Consider the following 18,262-nt stretch of genomic DNA (forward strand, 5'->3'; position numbering starts at 1 on the left):
GTCTGCTCGCTCAGCAGTGAGGACTTGCCCGATGACGACTTTCAGCTTGTCAGCAACCACAAGGATAAACGTATAAACACCAGGGCCTACCTGTCTTCAAGCACGTCGACTGTAGGACCAACTCGGAATACCGCAGTCAATACGATTCTATGTGTACCAGAACTCACTAGCGACAACCTGAGGAGACTCAACAGATAGTCTGTCTCGGTGCTTCTTGAAGCGGTGTCACGAAATCAAGTCACGGACGTCAGAGTCAACGCACGAAAAAGAAATCTTGGCTATTGACGTTGTACATGAGACTGCGCTGAGCACATTGAGTGAACTTACAGAACTTGGCGGCATGGAGGTCTACTCGTGTATCCCTCCGGACAGTGACTTCACAAATGCTCTCATCTACGAGGTGGACGTCTCCATTTCGAGCGATGACTTTCCGCTTGTAGTGAAGCCAGCTGTTGATGGCGTCGCTATAACCCATGTGTCTCGCCCCGGCACATCCAGCTGTGTGAAGGCAATATTCAAGGGCAAATCTCTTCCCTCACGCGTCAAGGTGGGCCACTTAGGACACCCCATGCGACCATTTATCCCAAGGCCACTCCAATGCCACAATTGCATGAGTCTGGGACACTTGAGCGCCGTGTGCGAGAACACGAGAGTTTGCTCGCGCTTCGCAGAACCCCGCGCTGCAAATTCCTGTGCAGCCACGGTTTTGATGCTACCTCAAAGGACTGCACCAAAATGAAGAAGGAAACAGCGGCCTTGAAGCAGACGGTGAGAGCGTTGTTACGAACGGCCTGCGGGGGCTGGCAATCTTCGGAGAAGCGACCTCCGAACCCTTTCCAGCCGCTGCGATGACTCGCTTTGTAAGGACAACAATGTGTCTCTTCCACAGCCCCACGGCGCCGGCATGTCTAGCCACGTTTGGCGGACCGTGTACTGTTAGTCAATTCGTTGTCGCCTTCACGGTTTGCTTGGAGCGGGGGAACTTCTGGAAGGGTATGTTTTGCGGTGCGATCTCACGGGCCCCAGAAGTCGTCACAGTCAATGAACAGACGCGGCGGCCACTACTGCGGGGTCATCTCTGGGATCAAGAGGCGCCTGCTCGGGTCAAGACCCCTGTCTAAAGAACCCTCTCACCTCGGTGTGCTCAGTGAAACCAAAGTGCGGAAGTGAGTGTGTGAACCCTTCCCCTCAAAGGCGGGTCGACAACTAAGACTTTGGACGTTTTCCCTCACCTAGGGATCTAGGGAGGACATAGTGTTTTTAAGCAGCCGTTTTGCGGCTGCTAAGTGCATTCTCCTTCAGTCATGCTAGACTGATGAACAGTAAGTAACGTTCTCCGCCCTTCATGTAAATATTGTAAATAAATCCCATATTCCTCGTTCTCGATGAGAACAAGTCCCTTCAACAACGTCCTTTGCGTGGATGAGAGCTACCATCTATTTTATGCCCGACCCCAATCCTCACAGCGTTGGTCTAGTTGGAAAGCTGTTGCGGCCGTTAGAAAGCGACGTTCCCGGGGCTGTTGGGCTTCGAAGAACGCCGATGCTTCTGGCAAGAGTGCGCCACATCCGACTCCTCCTTCTCCTCTGCCCCTCAAGCCTGGCGGCCAACAAGGTCTGACAACAAGGTCTCACAACTCTGACAACAAGCTACCAAAGCTACAGTAGCCGCGACAGCTAAAGCCGATGCCACAGCTGAAGCTGAAACCGAAGCCACGGATGATACCACAGCCGAAGCCACAGTCACATCAAAGGATACAGCGCACCGCGGTAGAGTCGACAGAGCCGATTCCGAACAAATCACCTGAAGAAGACCGGCAAGTGGTTGTGACGCTTTGGTACCTCACGAATACCCTTCGCATACCCTATCATTCAAACAGCCGTCTAACTTGCCGTCGTGTCACCGTCACGTCAAAAAAAAAGCACGTACAGCAGGCGCGACGGAGCAATGTACGAATAGGCGATGGCGGTGGTGACGTCGACAGGAGCATACTGCTCTGTTATACAGGATCATATGAGGCCTGACTAACTCAATAAATTCAGAGTTGAAGCGTCCTTCGGCGTTGTCAATGTCGCACATTTCAGAACCACAAAAACGCACAGCTAGGTATTCGATGTGCCACACGTGGAACTCAAATGTAAACAAAACAGCAGCCGCTGCTGTTGCCACTTTCAACATTATAAAGTGGCTGTATGTAGCGATGGCTTCTAAATATATGATTGATCCATTTTTCAGGGGCGGGGTTCCGTCACCATGCTGGCGATGGAAACGTATTGCACTGCTCTACGTCACCGGCGACCCGTTTTTGAGGAAAGAACGATTCGGAAACCCTCTCCCCTGACGAAAGCCTCTGCCACGACGGTGACGCGACGGAACGTTTGACAGTTGTGTGAATGAGGCCTTAAATACTGCGTCAGCACGAAGAGCAGGGCAAGTGCTGGATGTTCTTAATTCAAAGGTTGCAAGCCTCGAGTAAGCCCCACGGCTCACCCGCAGCCTGCTATTCGCACAACGACCACTGGCCCTTGGGTCATCCCAGATGGCTTCAACGCACATCACGAATTATGAGACGACTTTGGTCGCAGCACACTCAGTGCTGGCTTTCTTCCTCTTTCTATTCCCTCTTTCCCACACCCCCAGTGTAGGGTCGCAAACCAAGCGCGGGTCTGGTTGACTTCCCTGCCCCTTTCCTCCCATTACTTTCTCTCTTGTGGGCGTCGCTTTCAAGAACGCCTACTTTTCCCGTACCGGCAACGATGCACAGTGCCTCGAGCAGTGTTTATGATTGCAGCGAGCTTATAGAACATATCCCCATTTACCGCTCTTATTTTAACAAGGAAATAAACAATGCGTGCTTCTTTATGCCGACTGCACGACAGAGCTTTCATAGAAGAAAAAGTACAGGGACACAGGCCTCGACCGCCATCCACGCAGCTGGCCATAAGAGCACTGCTGTACATTTTGAAGAGCTCTGCGACCGCTTTTGATTGCTCGGTGAATGCTGTTGCGTGTGCGCACACATACCCTATTATTTCTTTCCTTCTTTCTTTCTTTTTCTTCCCGCTTCCTTCTTTCCCAGTGTAGGATAGCAAACCGACCATGTGCAACCTGGTTACCCTTCCTGCCTTTGCCTTCTCTATATCTCTATCCCAGCTAGAAATGGTGCAGTCTGTGGCGTCCCGCATGACGCGCTAGGTGGTTAGTGCAGCAACGCCGCCAAGTTTTTCATATCCACACCGTTAGGAAAACTGACAGGTTCCGCAAGTGGGAGTGCGAGGCGAAAGAGAGGGGCTTCCTAATGACCTCAGCTACTGCCCGCTTTGACCTATCGGGATTGAGTAGACTTCGTTAGAGGAACCTCCTCCGCACGCTGGAGAAGGCAGCGGAGAACCACTGCTTTCTCTACGCCACTCTGACCAGTGTAGAATGCTGATAACAGCGGGAGAGAACTGAACCGAAGCAGAGACAGAGTGGAAATTTGAGGCCCGCGGGTTCCGCCGAAACCTTCTGCGGCGCTGTGCAGACTCGAGCGGAAGCCATATTTCTCGGCGTGGCACGTGCTGTACCGGCGACGGCCGTCGTCTTGCATCCATCTCGGACGAAGGTGGCACCCGACACAATCCACCCCCTCGCGCGGCGGCCAACTCGGCGCACCACTCTAGTGAGGGCTCGCGGCTGTTCTCCGACGGCGCCGCGCTTAATTCGGCGGATTTCACGCTTCCCGGCTCGTAACGAAGCGGGCGTGGCGCGTCGCCATGTGTGGTTCGCCAGCACGGAGGGCGAGGAGGCTGTCCACGCACAAGGTGGGTGTGGGTGCGAGTAGCAAGGCCGCGCAGAAGAAGGCAAAACAGAAAGAACGGCCAACCGAGAGAGAAATTGAATCACCGGGCTTCGGGGCGTGGTTTGCTTGTGTTTCAGTGCACGCTCACACGCTGCTGAACCCTTGCGGGAGTGTCTTTTGCACTGTCGATAAGAGAACAGTGCTAAGGAAAAGCGAGGAAATTAATCTCAGCAGAATATCCTGTGCAGTGGCAGGATGAATATAAGTTACTATAGGTAAAGATCATAGAGAATTTAGGAGGCCGAGTACAACAAGCGGATGCTGTGCCGTATTTGCACTGTTGAGAACGCAACGATTTATGCGTCGCGGGCCCCGAACTTTGACCCTCATGATGCGCTAAGTCAGAAATACAAAGACACTAATCAACAACCGGCAGAGAAGCGCACTCCTCTAGTTAACTCGGCCACACATGCTTTGCGTGCAAACCAAGTCATCTGCCTCAACCGAAACGTATTTTTCGCTGCATAAGTTACAGAGAAAAACTTCGAATATAAAAGCAGACTAACGGCGCAACTGTGCTTAATAGTACGTGCGTACAATCTGCCATAAACCTTTGTGTAGTCGAATGCTACAGAAGGAACCATCTATAACTCCTCGAAGAAAAAATTCTGGCAAAACCCATCTCTCTATAAATGTCACCTTTTATGTCATCAGCACTGCAACAATGTAGCGGCACACCATACGGCCACCGTCGGAAAGCCTCATGTATGAACCATGTTAACAGCCAAGCTGCTCTTTCACGCGTCCCTCTAACACATTGCGCCATCTAGCATTGCCGCCAGGAAGTACGCGCGTGGCGTATGTCTGAATATATATATATATATATATATATATATATATATATATATATATATATATATATATATATATATATATTTATATATATACGAAAATTTCTGACTCACAAGCTAAGTGGTCGATGCGTGTGTTGAGCTATCTTACATAATTTTATCTGGAGGGCCTTAAAGCTTAAATTTGGTTTGAATATCGCATAAAATTCATTTCTTGCCAGCTTTGCAGGTATTTTTCTCAAAAAATATATTTATTATTAAAATGCAAATTATTTTTAGCATACATATAGCAACAGGCAAAAAGGAAGAAAAATTATGGTAGCTGAAAAAATAACGCAGATTATGGAAAAAATTTCCGGAAATGCAACGTTTATTGCTTTTTTAATGAGCCAAATTAAACACGGAAAATTCTAAGATGCATTCAATTATGACGTCATATTAAAGAAGGAGGCCAATACAATGCTCTAAAATATAGCTTGCTATTGCACCTAGTTTCAGACCTGATTAAAAAATATGTACCTCTAACCAACTTTTGCTTCTTTGCGGAAATTTCAAAGAAAGTTCACGTGATGAAAACATTTATTGCAGCGAAAATACATGGTAAAACCTTATTCACACAATAGCTACATAGCCCAATTTTTTTTCAAGAAAATCAATGATGGTGAATTTTGGTGTCTAGAACTTTTCGCGTAGAATTACCCAAACTATTCCTTCTGAATTAGCGTGGAGATCACTGGTTACATTAATGAACCCGACAAAGTAGGGCTTAAGTTTCGGGCCAAGCTAGGGAGTGTTTGGGCGGGCTGGGCCAACCTAGATACCAGAGGCAGTTTGACTCGCTCAACCCACCCAACGTGGTTGAGTCGGTCCTGATCACCCGAAAAAGAAAGAAATCAGGATTCTGAACCAATTAGTTCCTACACATGACGCTTTCACTATGTGCGCAAGGCGATCGAATCCTCGAAAGGTTGACTGCGCCTGTCCATAGCGGTGTTTGCATGAATGCGACCAGAGGCAAATCGCGTCGCATTTTCAGCGCATCATATTCATGTAAGCGGCGGTAATACGCTAGTAAGGCGAATCGCATTGATACAGCAGGAGAGGGTAGTTAGAGACGTTGTAAGTCGCCTTACGCGATTAATGTAAACGCTGGGGTATCGCATTGAGGAAGGAAGACGACTGCCGCCGCGTGCTGTCCTCCGCTGACCGGTGGAGCACAAGATTGCCGGAAACACGATCTCGCTTGCTTCGGACGAAGGGGAGTGCACTACTTGAAAACGCCGTCACGCAGTAATTACCGCGATGCGTTAGAAAACGCGACACGCTAGCGTCTCATTCGTGTAAACGCGGATCATTCTGTCGTAGCTAACTGAAAACACTTTTTTTTCTCTTAATGCTACGTACAGCTTGTCCAAAAGGAAGCTAGCGCCTAGCCTGTGAGATCGGTCATTCACATGAATCCTGGGCGAAAGCCTTTGCCACCAGACGATTTAGCTTTTCCCCCTTTCATCGCTCGTATGCGACTGAACGCGAACGCCATTACTTTGTCTCCATGTCAGAGCTCCGTCGTACACGAGCCGGAAGCCGGGTCCTCCATTCGTTCCATGTAGCCTTCCGTCTTGGCGACGCCTCGGCGACGTTGATTGAGCGAGAGATAAGGGTGACGTGACGGCGCTCTCCGTGCGCGTGTGCAATGGCTGCCGCGTCATCTCCCGTGGGGAAACGCGATGCGGTGGAGGTCGCGCGACTCCGCTGGCGCTCGGTAATCCTTGCTTCTTCGCGATTACCCCGTGACGAGCATCACACGGCTGGCGCGAAGCCGAGATTGTGCGCGCTGACAGCTGTGACACAACGTCTCGAATCGATCCCAAACGCCGCCTCTCATCCTCTTCCCTCGAGCGCCCTTTCCGTTCCCATTCAGCACGTTCTGACGGCGCCGCGCGAGGGCAACAACGACGCTTTCTTGTTTCACGTCACGTGTTTCCGTGCTTTCCGAAACATGCACAACACGGCACAGCTTGCCTTCGTGTGACGCTTGTACTCCTGTTGACACAGCGGGAAGCCTAACGATGCAGGAATCTCAGCTCGCGTTTTTTTTTTTTTTTTTTTCGCGGTGATAACTCCCTCAGCAGGCGAAGAACGTCACCGTCAACGCATACTTTTGGAAGACGAAGCAGCAACCACTGCTCACTTCTGTCGCCAGAGCTGTCCTGAAAAGCGATATGTTCGTGTATACTTGTTCTCCAGTACTCTCATTACACGTCACACGTGCATTCCGGCACGCCTACGTTGCCTACAGTCTGAAAGACAAAAGAAAAATCCTGCTGCGCCACAATGTTGTTGGCTACACATAACCTGCGAGTCACTTTGATTTGTTGTGTGCCTAAGGGACTGGCATGTGGCGTGATGTTTCAAAGCCAATGGAGCCCTGACAGCTTTCCTTAAGCAGAATTCATCTGTGATCTGTTAAACTTCCGATGCTGCGCTAGCCAAACTGACCTGCGACTACGCACGACAAACGCTATATTTATTATACGTGGCACACCGCATAATTTTTGCGTAAATCTTTGAATATAACCATCATCGCAACTTCTTTCCGTCTCACGCTGCCGTTTAGGTGTGCAGCCACCGACGCCGCGTTGAAGTCCTCGCACCAGCTCGCCGTGATGTCATGGGCTTTGACGGCTTCTACACTCGGGCCTATGCTGCTTTTTAAATCGGTAAAAGAGTCTCATAGTCGTTCTCTAGGCTACACATGGCCAGTTTCAAGAAATCTGACTGAGACCCGAATATGAAGAGAAAAAAAATACTTTTGGCACTATCATGTACCAACCCTTGAAGATAAAGTGCAGCAAAAGAAAGAAGGAAACAAAAAGCAAACTGAACCTTCATCTTCAGTTTTTCTCTTATAACCAGACTACTAACGCGAAATTAATCAAAATATAGATTTTAAAGAATAATTATACTCAGTCTAAACTGATTTAACCCGCCGTGGTTCTCAGTGGCTACAGTGTTGGACTGCTGCGCACGAGGTCGCGGGATTGAATCCCGGCCACGGCGGCCGCATTTCGATGGGGGCGAAATGCGAAGACACCCGTGTACTTAGATTTAGGTGCACGTTAAAGAACCCCAGGTGGTCAGAATTTCCGTAGTTCTCCACTACGGCGTGCCTCATAATCAAAAAGTGGTTTTGGCACGTAAAACCCTATAATTTAAAAAGAAAGTGATCTTGTGTTTCACTTTTGTGTCCCTAGAACGTCATTGCTCTAGTGTTACGTAATAAGAACATTTTAGCTATTTTTCATGCTTCTGTTTTTTTATTTATTTATTTTTTTTTTGCAGCCGACCTGGATAACGCGGACATATTTTACCTGCTGCACCGGAGGTCTAACGCAACGCGGGACAGCTTTCAGTTCAAAGTGGTTGACGAAGGTGAGTGTCCGAATGTAATCCTGAAAGTGACCACCGAGCAGCATCAAGGACGTTCGCAAAAACAATGAGTTTCCGTTGTGTCCCACTTTGAGGGTTTGTTCGTGCGGATGTCGTCATGAAGTTAAAAAGCCGTTACGGAGAAAAGTGAATACGATATGAAAGTCAATATTTATGACCTTCGACACCGTTGCAGTAATGCATCGTTACCAGCTAAAGAGGCATTACGAAATAAAGACATGCAATAAGCTTAAGTCGGCCGAACAAAATGACACAACGGCTGCCATCATTAGCAGTTTTTGGAAGCGGTGTGCACACCTTCAAATAATTCGCTCAATGTTCACAACTTTAGCAAGTTCACAAAGTCTTCTCTACATTCATCGGCTTTCAGCATTGTCACAGGCACTCAAAAAAATAGAAAAAAAACGACGCTTAAGCGTTTGGCAACAAGAAACTTCGTAAGTCCCTAGGCATTGTTGCGGCTCTTATGGCGAAACATCTCACACACCATAGAGGCATCAGTGTTTTGTGCGCGCTATACATTCCCCGCGGCAAACGTTGCGGACGCGCTTCTTGATCGAGGAAGCACACGCAGCACTCCAATTTCCGCGAGGATGTCAAAATTAACAGTCACTTTAGCATACGCTAAAGAGGATGAAGGCGAGAGCCTGTATGCTCATGAGATATTAATTAAATTACTTGTTCTCATTCGAGTGCGTTGTTACTTCCTATTACTTGCTTTCTCTTTACTTGTTCTAATTATGCCAACGCATTATATAGCTCATGAGGTGGAAAAACCGGCAAAATTTAAAAGTCGAGGGTTCGACCGTTCGACTGCCACCCAAGGTCGTGGGCTCGAATGCCTTAATAACTAACTTAACTGTGCCTGAATGAACATCGCCCTAGTTAAAACCAAAGGTCCTGAATTCGACTGCCACCAAAAGTTGTGGGTTCGAGTGCCCTAACTCCGCCTTAATTGTCTGTACATAAATGTTAATTAATATTGCCATAATTAACACGATATATCGTGGGTTGGAGTCATTAATTAACTATATATGAATTACCTGCACCTTAATTAATTTCACCTTAATGAACACCAAAGGTTGTGGGCTCGACTCCCACCAAAATCCGTGGGTTCGAGTGCATTAACTAACTCTATCTTAACTAACTGTGCTTTAATTCGTCTTAATTACAACCAAAAGTCCTGGGTTCCACTTCCACCAAAGGTCGAGGGTTCGACCCCCAATTCTGGTGCCATTGAATTTTGGTCTCATTCTGGTGACGGCCTAATTATCGATCCATGAGCCATCTAAGGCTTTCGCCTTAATAACACGCACCTGGTACTTACTGGTATGATCGCTCTATAACGCTCACAGCTAGCTCCTGTGCGTCCCACCTAGACATGCCCGTATTCCGGAACGTGTCCCACAGGAAACACAAAGGGGGGACGTGTTTTGATGGGGGAGAACTGCAAAAACGCCGTGTCCTGTGCATTGGGGCCACGTTAAAGGCCCCCTGGAGGTCAAAATTAATTCGGAGTCCCCCACTACGGCGCGCCTCATAATGAAATCATGGTTTTGGCACGTAAGACCCCACAATTCAATTTAATCGGCACGTGGAACTCGCAGTATACCTGGAATTAGATGACAAATGAATATCAAAGGCTGATGGATATATGGGGTTTATTATTGCACGAAAATCACAGATTGCTAATGGCCCCAGGTCACTTGTACCAGAAGCTCTCTGCATAGCAAACATTTTTAAAGCTCAGCTCTTAGGCGCCTGTTCCTTGGTTGAGTGTCGCTATGTTGTATGAAATGGGTAGTGTGCCGTCCGTACGGAAAAACAATGGGAGAACTGGGGACGCTTCTGCGATGACGCCACCAGTAGCGCGCTGCGATCGACCGGCGTACATAGCGCGCGAAATTTAAACACATTGTGCAAAACTTTCTGCATTCATAAACTAAAACGCTCTCAAAACACAACTTAAATTCTTAATCAAGAAAGGGGCTGACAGATGGAATAGCACACTGTGGTATAAAGTTTGTAAACAGGGATAAGGTGCCTCAGAAAGGCTGGCCAGCCTTTTTGAGATACATTTGTTGAGATACATCAATAACGCCGTCTATGCTTGCACGTTTCCGACCACAGATCATGCAGTCTGCATCGTCTGCTCAGCCAATGGCTCAGCGTTTCGGTTGCAGAAGACACAAACAGACACTGGTATACTCGTTCCGTTTGGTAAGCACACGTATGTTTTTAGTATTTTGAAACATACGACGATAAGAAGCCCGGAAGGAGCACCTGCACTGTGTCTGGTGGGTTGCATGGGATTCTTTTCATGTTGCACCAGCCAGAAAGGCGGTTGCCATGTTTCACTGAAGAAAACAAACAAACAAATGTGCACGCACATACACAGATATTTAGAAATGCAGCGCTTCCCGTGCACATAAAGAATGTGCAAACGCGGCAGAAAAACCACAACAAGCAATCAGCGAGCTCCGTACGTACATGTGTAAGTACATGCATGACCACCACGACCACCATAACTGCCAATCCCGGAGTATCTGTGTTGCACCATTGTTTTTCCTCTTACCGCAATCACTCCAGGCTGCAGCGACAGATGGCGCTGCACTAGACTGGCGTGCTCCAGCACTCGCGGCCGTCATCGCAAAAAGCGCCACGTTTTCGCCTCCTGACGACACACTACCCTATTCCAGTACACCATAGTGTCGCCGTCCCTAGGCGTAACCGCGCGAACGCACTCGCCCCACAGTGCCACTGCCACTGCTTGTGCCTATGTCTTTGACTTCTTCCACAGTGGCTCCGTTGCCGCTCATCATGCCAGCGTTCCCATACTGCCCTTCGCACTCGTGCCACTTCTCGCGTCTTCGTCGTCGTCTACAGCTGGCTCCGAAGCCGCTCATGCATCTTGCCAGCGTTCCCGTACTACCCCTCGCGTTCGTGCCACTGATCGCGAGTTCGTCGTCGTCGTCTTATCTACATAGCTTACCACCCCGCACGCTCGTGCCACTGCTCGCGCCTTCCTCGTCTTGTACCACAGCTTGCTCCGATGTCGCTCATCGTACCAACGTTCCCATACTTCCCCTCACGCTCGTGTGAATACTCGCGCCCTCCTCGTCGCCTTATTCCACAGCTGGCTCCGATGCCGCTAATCACGCCAGCGTTCCCATACTGCCCCTCGCTCTAGCGCCACTGCTCGCGCCTTCGTCGTCGCCTTCTTCCACAGCTGGCTCCGATGCCGCTAATCACGCCAGCGTTCCCATACTGCCCCTCGCGCTAGTGCCACTGCTCGCGCCTTCATCGTCGCCTTCTTCCACAGCTGGCTCCGATGCCGCTAATCACGTCAGCGTTCCCATACTGCCCCTCGCGCTAGTGCCACTGCTCGCGCCTTCATCGTCGCCTTATTCCACAGCTGGCTCCGATGCCGCTAATCACGCCAGCGTTCCCATACTGCCCCTCGCGCTAGTGCCACTGCTCGCGCCTTCGTCGTCGCCTTCTTCCACAGCTGGCTCCGATGCCGTTAATCGCGCCAGCGTTCCCATACTGCCCCTCGCGCTAGTGCCACTGCTCGCGCCTTCATCGTCGCCTTCTTCCACAGCTGGCTCCGATGCCGCTAATCACGTCAGCGTTCCCATACTGCCCCTCGCGCTAGTGCCACCAGGCCCCGCACACTCTCAAGTTCAACAAATGGCCACAGAGGGCGAAAAATCAATCGAGGCGCGTTTCAGCGTAAGCGCGCAAGTGGAGCTACTGTAATTTGGTCGAATACTTTAATTGGTGCTTTCTCTGCTAGGAGCGCTGAACATGCTGATTTTTTTAATTTACACAAACCATTGACATGAACAATCGAGGTGTCTAAGGATGTTTTTTTACCTCGGACAAATAGGCAGTTGATTTTTTTTAAAATTTGATTGTTGAAGCTGCTTTTTAGTCATAGCGTCAAGGTTTTTGTACTTGATTAACCACCGACAGCCGACAGCCTATTGGTATCGATGTGTTTCCTGGCCGTTGGCGTTCGAATACTACGGCGGTAAAACATTTTCGAAAGCATGCTGGTTTCGTCTGCGAGTCATTACACAGACTTGCTGTAAAGAGGTCTACTCTTGGCAAAAAATAGTGCCTCATTTTGTTTAGGCGTTCATTATCATAATGAATGCGGCGGAGGTTGACGGAATACGCTTGAAGGTACGTTTTTATGCCGTTGATCTCCATAACACCGTAAGTACGCAAACCGATGTCACAGAACACCCGATGCATCATTGTGTGTTCTCCGTCATCGCTTGTTTGCTGTACGCCTACTAATTCTTCACTTCTTCAAGTGTTGCATCCTCCTTTTGTCCTTGTTCTCTTGTGCTTCACTTACAGTATGTCGTTCCGTCAGCTGTAATGCGCATTTGCAAAACCAATACGTTTGATAAGACGCAGTGGTTATCATAATTTCACCACACATGTATTAAGCTGGCACATGTGGTTCAGATAAAGATACCTGTATGCGGACTTGCACGACGTTGATGCGGAGATTAGGATAATTATGACACCCGTAAGGAAGAGGCAGCTGACGGCCGTAAGCTGTTGCGTTCTTTTCGCCAAATTACCCGGCCTGGTAGTGCTCTAAAGATGCTGTATAAAAGTGACACGCGGTGACAGGGAAGTTATGTTTAGCAGCCGACTGTACGTTTTGTAGCTTAGGTCTTCTTTCTTGTGCGTCTGTGCTACCCTTATTAATGAGCCATTTCTTGACTATGTTCTTGACTATGTAACCGCGTTTGTGTGGATCCGTAGACGTGTGCTTTTTGTTGTACTTGTAAAATGCAAATAAAATATTTTCAAGCTTACTCAATCTTTGGTGTGTGCGTTTATTCCAGTCGAGGCCATCGTGCCACCTGGAAACCGCACTCTGTCAGTAGCCCTGCACGAAATGCAACAGCTGGAGCGCGGCGCCACAACTCGGGGTAACGGCGGCGTAATAAACGAAAAACCGCTCGGGATGCCCTTAAAAGTCAGTTCAGAGTGTGCCTTAACTCGATATGACTCAGCGCTACATATATTCTGCTGCGCCTTGATCGTGCTCCCGCCAGTTTGGTTGCTGTGTGGCAAACGTAGCGCCTACATACGTATGTAGGCGCTACGTTTGCCACACAGCAACCTAACTGGCGGGAGCACGATCGATGCGCATCAGCCAGAACCCAGTAGGTAAAGCGACCATACTGTGCAAAACCCCGTTTCCGTTTCCTGTTGTACAGCGCCACCCGTGGTCACATACTTTAGTTCACGACGCCACCGCTACGCTTATTTCCGTAGCACTGTGGAAGGTACAGTTTCCCTTCTCTAAGTTTGTGTAGGTGTTCTGTGGTGCCACTGCTCGCGCCTTCATCGTCGCCTTATTCCACAGCTGGCTCCGATGCCGCTAATCACGCCAGCGTTCCCATACTGCCCCTCGCGCTAGTGCCACTGCTCGCGCCTTCGTCGTCGCCTTCTTCCACAGCTGGCTCCGATGCCGTTAATCGCGCCAGCGTTCCCATACTGCCCCTCGCGCTAGTGCCACTGCTCGCGCCTTCATCGTCGCCTTATTCCACAGCTGGCTCCGATGCCGCTGATCACGCCAGCGTTCCCATACTGCCCCTCATGCTCGTGCCACTGCTCGCACCATCGTCGTCTTCCACAGCTGGTTCCGATGCCGCCCATCATACCAGCATTCCCGCACTGCGCCTCGCTCTGCGAAGGCGCTGATGGCACTGGTCCACTGCCAGTCGGTGCGGTGACTTCAGTCCACGGTGTAAGATATATACTCTTTAGATAGGAACACTTCTCGGCTTGCTTGCGAGACGCTATCGAGGAGATAAGGTAGGCGCAAGTCCATCCATCCAGTAACGGCAGCCGATACCTATCGGCGGGATGACGCAACTGCAGTTAGAACGCAAGCGAGAGCTTGCGCGGACGAAGAATGCGCGGATAGCACAGGCGACCAGGGGCCGAATCTTATAACGGTTCGGAATACGAACCGTCCGCTTCGCCGCTTACGTCATTAGATGTGCCACTCCCAAGCCGGCGGTGGAAGAAAGGGAGTACGCGACCAATAGATGAGAGGGTGCCACCTCTGAAGTGTACGTCATTATATGACGAGCTAATCGAGGAATTGCAGAATGTTTCTGCTTGCTAAATGAATGTAAAATATAAATTAAATATTATACGCCAAGTTTTGAAATATAAACTTGTGGTGTCGGGCGTTTACGCAATGCAGAAGTAATTTATTAATGTCATTCTTTTTCATTCTCAGCCCACAGGCGGTATCGTAAGCGTAAATGAGTTGGCCACGGAGTTAGCAGAGCGCAGGGCTATGTCGTCTGCTACCAGGAGCTCGCACGATGCACGCAACAGGAACGCACTACCAGCACTTCTCAAGTAGCTAGCACGACAAAACCGTGAACTGGTTCTTAGGGACACCTTTACTAACCGACTTTATCAATTTTCCTTCTTTTTTCGCCCTTCGTCATCGGCTCGGACATGACTCGCTCGCCGCCGCGCTGCCGCTATCCCTGCGATCTGCCCCACGGCGCGTCGCGTGATAGAAGCAGTGGAACTTGAATCGAACATTACGGTATACGGGCCCTGCATTGCCTGCGCGAAGTCAAATCGAAGAGTGTGGTGCTGACGGTGCGCGCTGTGCCGTGAAATTGAGAAACAAAGTATAATATAATAATATTTGGGGTTTTACGTGCCAAAACCACTTTCTGATTATGAGGCACGCCGTAGTGGAGGACTCCGGAAATTTTGACCACCTGCGGTTCTTTAACGTGCACCTAAATCTAAGCACACGGGTGTTTTCGCATTTCTCCCCCATCGAAATGCGGCCGCCGTGGCCGGGATTCGATCCCGCGACCTCGTGCTCAGCAGCCCAACACCATAGCCACTGAGCAACCACGGCGGGTCAGAAACAAAGTATGGCACTCCCGAACTAGAGAAAAAAGGGCAGCCAAATAAGAGAGCTCCACAATACCTTCCCCTCCTGACTGTATAGTTTTATCAGCCGAACGAAGGAGGCGCTGAACCAGCCTAGGTTGAACCCTTCTGAATGCTGAACGGCGATCTGCGAGCTATTCGCACTGGCGATAGCACTGGGAATTCGATCTCACCATGCAAATATCTCCTTGGCATTGACTTTGAAGCTGAAGTCACGGCAAAGCTGACCCAGCCCTTCAACCGGCCAACACAGTAATTGCGAGAGCAACTTTGTGGACAATGCCGGCAGCAGAGATCTAGGCAATTCTGATTAATCCTTCGCGTCCGACTGAGCTCTGAGAGCTGCAGGCCGGTGCCGATGAACCGCAGCGCTCAATATCCCTTCCTCTGCGTGGAATGGCCACTCGTACGCTTGCACCCGAGTCTCCTCCATTTGATAGCGTAGCCTGCAAAAGGTCTACTTAGAAAGCCAGAAAGGGCGGTGCAACTCATTATCCGTCACTTCTTCGAAAGCGTATCGCATTTCCAGCCGTGGTCGACACCGAAAGAGCAACGCCAAGCAGACGACGAAGGCAAGCAATAGCCTCCGAAGCAACCAACGCACGCGCGCGCGACGCCCGCACGTCTCCGGGGACGCGCGACCGGCGCGCGCGGCCAGGGTCACAAGCCAACAGCCAAGCCACAGCAACGGAACCCAAAGCGGACTACCCCTTCTCCGGTTCCTACGACCGGTTCGCTTTGAAGATGATTGACAGATGCGTGACGTATTCGAAAATTGCGATACCGCCCCGCTGCCTCTGACGACCTGTGACGTAATCAAAATTTTGGCCAATCAGGTGAGGCCAAAGGAACGGTTCCCCAACCGAACCGTTATAAGATTCGGCCCCAGATAACAGCATCTGCCCGCGGCGTCGCGTCGCCGTATCTGCTATTTCGAGGCGATGCCCTCTCTCCCACGCTCTCCCCTCACCGCGGATTTCCCGCGAAGCGCCGGTTTAGCAACGGTAGATAAGATGCGGGACGCTTAACCTCAAAGATCCCGGACTGCTTCTCATGCTTCTCGGCAGCTGGAGCGTATGTAACCATAATGTTTACCGCGAAACGCTGGCCGCGAACGCATGCACGAAGGCGGGCTTTCTGGTAGAAACACGGCCTTTTACGTGGGCCGTGATGCAGCGTGATGTGGGCCGGAGGCTAGCGCCATCTGGATGGTTTTTTTTTTTTGCAAGGAACCGGGCGCGTCGCTCCGTGGCCTCCAAGATACTCACGCGCCGGCACGCGAAAATAGCGGACGCCGTTGTCGGTTTGTGGATGCTAGAAACGCTCAAGGCATAGAGTTTCTCACTATGACACCTAGAGGGTAATCTGGCGCCACCGTATATGGGAAATTATTAAGGGGCACCGTGCCGTCATGGGAATGTCGGTATATGTGTCTGCGAGGCTCGTGTTGGCTGATGTTGTAAGAGGCTTCGTCTAAAACGTGGATATGGCTACGCAAATAACGCGTTCTCAAAGTAAAATGTTCATAAAATGTTTCTATTCACGCATATTACATCTTTACTCACCCACGATGCATGACCAAGCGAAGAAAAGCAAGAACAGACGACCAACTGTTTCAAAGCGAGCTCGAACCTTGTCGTCTGTCCTCCAACTTTAGCGGCCCGCTGATACTTTTTACGTAACATGAAGTCGTACACACAATAACAAGTTCTCATAGTTAAATAAAACATGTTTTCGCGTAATAATAAAGCTAAAACAGCTTTTCACATGCTGTTCTAGTAGAAAATGAATCATTGTGGCAGACGGAACGGTATTTGCCAAGCGCGTCTTCTAGCTGTCCTGTCTCTACGAGAACGATGCCAATCCGAATCCACAATATACCGGCATTCCCATGCATACCACAGCGCAGCAGCGCCAGATTTCCCTCTAGGTAATGTAGTGAGAAACTCTATGACTGAAGGGGCTCCTTTGAGTTTTTTTTTTCATATCAGAATTGTTTTCTCGTATAATCAAACTACAATCCGACGGTATCATGTCTGTAGGTTGTGTGTAAGTCGTACTTTACAATTTTTCTGCGTGTTTTAGCTTGAGAAATTCCATTAATTCAGTAGCTTCTTCGCGCCACATGGAGGGCCTGGGTATAGGTGGTTCGAAAATCGTTTTGCCGAAACGACGTCCCACAGCAGTTTTTCTGCGACACGGGTGTTGTAATCGCACCGCTGGTACGAGTTGTTGGGAACTCGGCGCTGACGCCCGTTGTTGCACCTGGGTCGCAAGCCCCAAGGGTAGCGTTGGCCTGGCGGCCTGGGGTACAACTGGAAGCATCCGAAGGTCCCGGCAAAGCATGAGTCGACTGGTAACAACAAAACAACTTGTTTATTCTAACATCGCAAAGAGTTGGCGGTCAGGTTGACCGAAGTAGAGAGACGGGAGAGCACGTTACTCAACAGAAGAAATCGGAGCCCTCTTTGGCGTCCGGGGGCAGCTGCTTTTATACTCTCGCAGTTGAGGGCAAGAAGGAACCCCTCTATAGACGAGCACGTGACGGTGCCGCTCGGGCACAATGGGATAAGGTGGCGCAGTCGTGCCGGCGCCGTTCGGGCACAATGGGGAGGAGAAGGTGGCTCATACTGTCGTGTCGGCGCCGGTCGGGCACAATGGGGAGGAGAAGGTGGCTCATACTGTCGTGTCGGCGCCGGTCGGGCACAATGGGGAGAAGAAGGTGGCTCATACTGTCGTGTCGGCGCCTGTCAGACCCCCTCGCTTCACAGTTGTTGGGAGCTCCTCTCCCCGGCTGCCGCGCTTCGACAAGCGTGGGCACCAATATGCACATACACTCACACACGCACAAGAAGACACGTGGCATCGGAACATGCCTGGACGCGCTTGGCGGGGAGGCGTAGCGGCGGCGCCGAACAGGCCAAAAATGTCTGCCGCTTTGTTGCAGCCGCGCCGGCTAAACCGCGCGTCGTAGGCGAAACGTAACAGACCGCCCCGCCGGGGGAAGGAGATCCCGATGGTCAGGGGACTGCATCCGCTGTCCGGAGGGATGTCGCTCGATGATGCTCATAACCGAAGTCGGGCGTCCCTCGACGTTTCTTGAGCGCAGCGCACAGAGAAGGCCTCGTTCTCTCGTTCAGGTTCGCACGGGACACTGCAAAGTGACTTCGGGAGAGTTCACATTTTTGTTCTTGTTCCCGGCAAGCGTTAGAACTAC

At 50.3% G+C, this 18,262-nt stretch overlaps 1 protein-coding gene across 3 annotated transcripts in view; it reads left to right on the forward strand.

The window, feature by feature from the left end:
- The window catches only part of LOC142578660 (FRAS1-related extracellular matrix protein 2-like), a 300,678-nt gene that overhangs the window by 135,360 nt on the left and 147,056 nt on the right, over window positions 1-18,262 (forward strand). For all 3 annotated transcript variants that reach the window (XM_075688109.1, XM_075688110.1, XM_075688111.1), the window contains exon 2: window positions 7,975-8,064. In XM_075688109.1, the coding sequence (XP_075544224.1) occupies window positions 7,975-8,064 (90 nt within the window). The remainder of the gene's footprint in view (window positions 1-7,974; window positions 8,065-18,262) is intronic.

This window comes from Dermacentor variabilis, chromosome 4, assembly GCF_050947875.1.
Source record: "Dermacentor variabilis isolate Ectoservices chromosome 4, ASM5094787v1, whole genome shotgun sequence".
NCBI classification, from domain to species: Eukaryota; Metazoa; Arthropoda; class Arachnida; order Ixodida; family Ixodidae; genus Dermacentor; species Dermacentor variabilis.